General features: G+C 46.7%; 1 protein-coding gene across 1 annotated transcript in view; it reads right to left on the reverse strand.

The window, feature by feature from the left end:
* LOC108525629 (protocadherin alpha-8-like) overlaps positions 1–1,184 on the reverse strand; it is a 6,497-nt gene extending 5,313 nt beyond the window's left edge. The window contains 2 exon segments of the mRNA XM_017866544.1: positions 235–491; positions 494–1,184. Coding sequence (XP_017722033.1) covers positions 235–491; positions 494–977 — 741 coding nt within the window. The 5' untranslated portion in view covers positions 978–1,184.
* Between the last annotated feature and the right edge of the window lie 415 nt (positions 1,185–1,599).

Below are 1,599 nucleotides of genomic sequence, written 5' to 3' on the forward strand. Positions count from 1 at the left end.
CTCCGCCTCCCGGGTTCACGCCATTCTCCTGCCTCAGCCTCCCGAGTAGCTGGGACTACAGGCGCCCGCCACCTCGCCCGGCTAGTTTTTGTATTTTTTTAGTAGAGCCGGGGTTGCACTGGGTGAGCAAGGATGGTCTCGATCTCCTGACCTCGTGATCCGCCCGTCTCGGCCTCCCAAAGTGCTGGGATTACAGGCTTGAGCCACCGCGCCCGGCCCTTCGAATATTCTTACTTCGTATTCAGGCTGCTCGAAAGTGGGAGCATTATCATTCACATCCAGCACTGTGACCAGCAGGTGAACACTCCCTGTAAGCTCAGGTTTGCCACCATCTGTAGCTGTCAGGAATAAGTTGTGTGCAGGAGCGTCCTCTCTGTCCAAGGATTTTCTTAATACGAGCTCAACCAGTTTATTCTCATCATTCTTTGAATTCACATCTAGCATGAAGTAATCATGAGAGCTAAGCCTGTAGGTTAACACGGAGTTGCTCCAACATCTGCATCAGACGCGCTCTCTAGCGGAAACCGAGAGTCTGGCATTCTGGATTCTGAAACAAATAGCTTTTGCTCTTTCACCGGGAACACTGGCGGGTTGTCGTTAATGTCCTTCACTTCCACGTCCACATGGAAAACCTGCAGCGGCCTGTCCACGATCACCTCCAGGTGGATGCTGCACTCCGCGCTCCTCCCGCACAGCTCCTCGCGGTCTATCCGAGAATTCACAAACAAAATGCCATTCTGCAGATTTACCTCCAGAAGGTCCCCGTGTGTTTTGGACGCCACCCGGAACAGGCGCGGCACCAGCTCCGCCAGCTCCAGCCCCAGGTCCTGCGCGATGCGGCCCACGAAGGTGCCGTGTTTGGCCTCCTTCGGGACAAAGTAATGGAGCTGGCCGCTCCCCACCTTCCAGGCTGCTAGGAGCAGAAGCGAGAGTAGTAGTCGCCAGGATCCCAGGTCTCCTCGCCAGTGACAAACCATGTTAAATAGTAAATAGTAGTTTCCTATCAGAAAATCTTATCTTAATATAAAGATGAACGACTGTACTTTCTGGCGTCTTTTAATTCAATTCCGCGCATCTCCCGTTGTTCAGCCTTTAGAGACAGATGCTGTCAGAGGAACGACTTTGAACCTTGGCTAACAGAACTTCTTGGTAGACAGCGACATCATGTGGCTTCAAAAGGTAATGATTACATGAATTACCTCCGCAATACCTGGGTTCTTTCATGCACTTTCTATTTCTTTATCATACTTTAATAGTAAATCCTTAACTTTATCAATTGCAGAGGTATTCATACCGTCTGGCTCCTTACATTAGTTTCATCTAGGGATTTCTTCTTCATAAGGAAAGGAATTTCTTCCCAATATTTTAAATATCGTATCAATTAACAATAAAGTATGACCTGTATGTCATGGATATCAGAAATGTAAACTGTCCATAGTTTCGTGTGGAAGAAATGCATTAATATTTATTTGGTCACCAGAAACACTGGCATATATTACTCTGAGGTGAGCATATAATTCTAACTTTTCTGTATTTTATCTTCTTATGGTTTTTTGTTTGTTTGTTTGTTTTGTTTGTTTGTTTTGGTTTTTTTTTTTT

Source organism: Rhinopithecus bieti, unplaced genomic scaffold (genome assembly GCF_001698545.2).
Source record: "Rhinopithecus bieti isolate Rb0 unplaced genomic scaffold, ASM169854v2 scaffold_79358, whole genome shotgun sequence".
NCBI classification, from domain to species: Eukaryota; Metazoa; Chordata; class Mammalia; order Primates; family Cercopithecidae; genus Rhinopithecus; species Rhinopithecus bieti.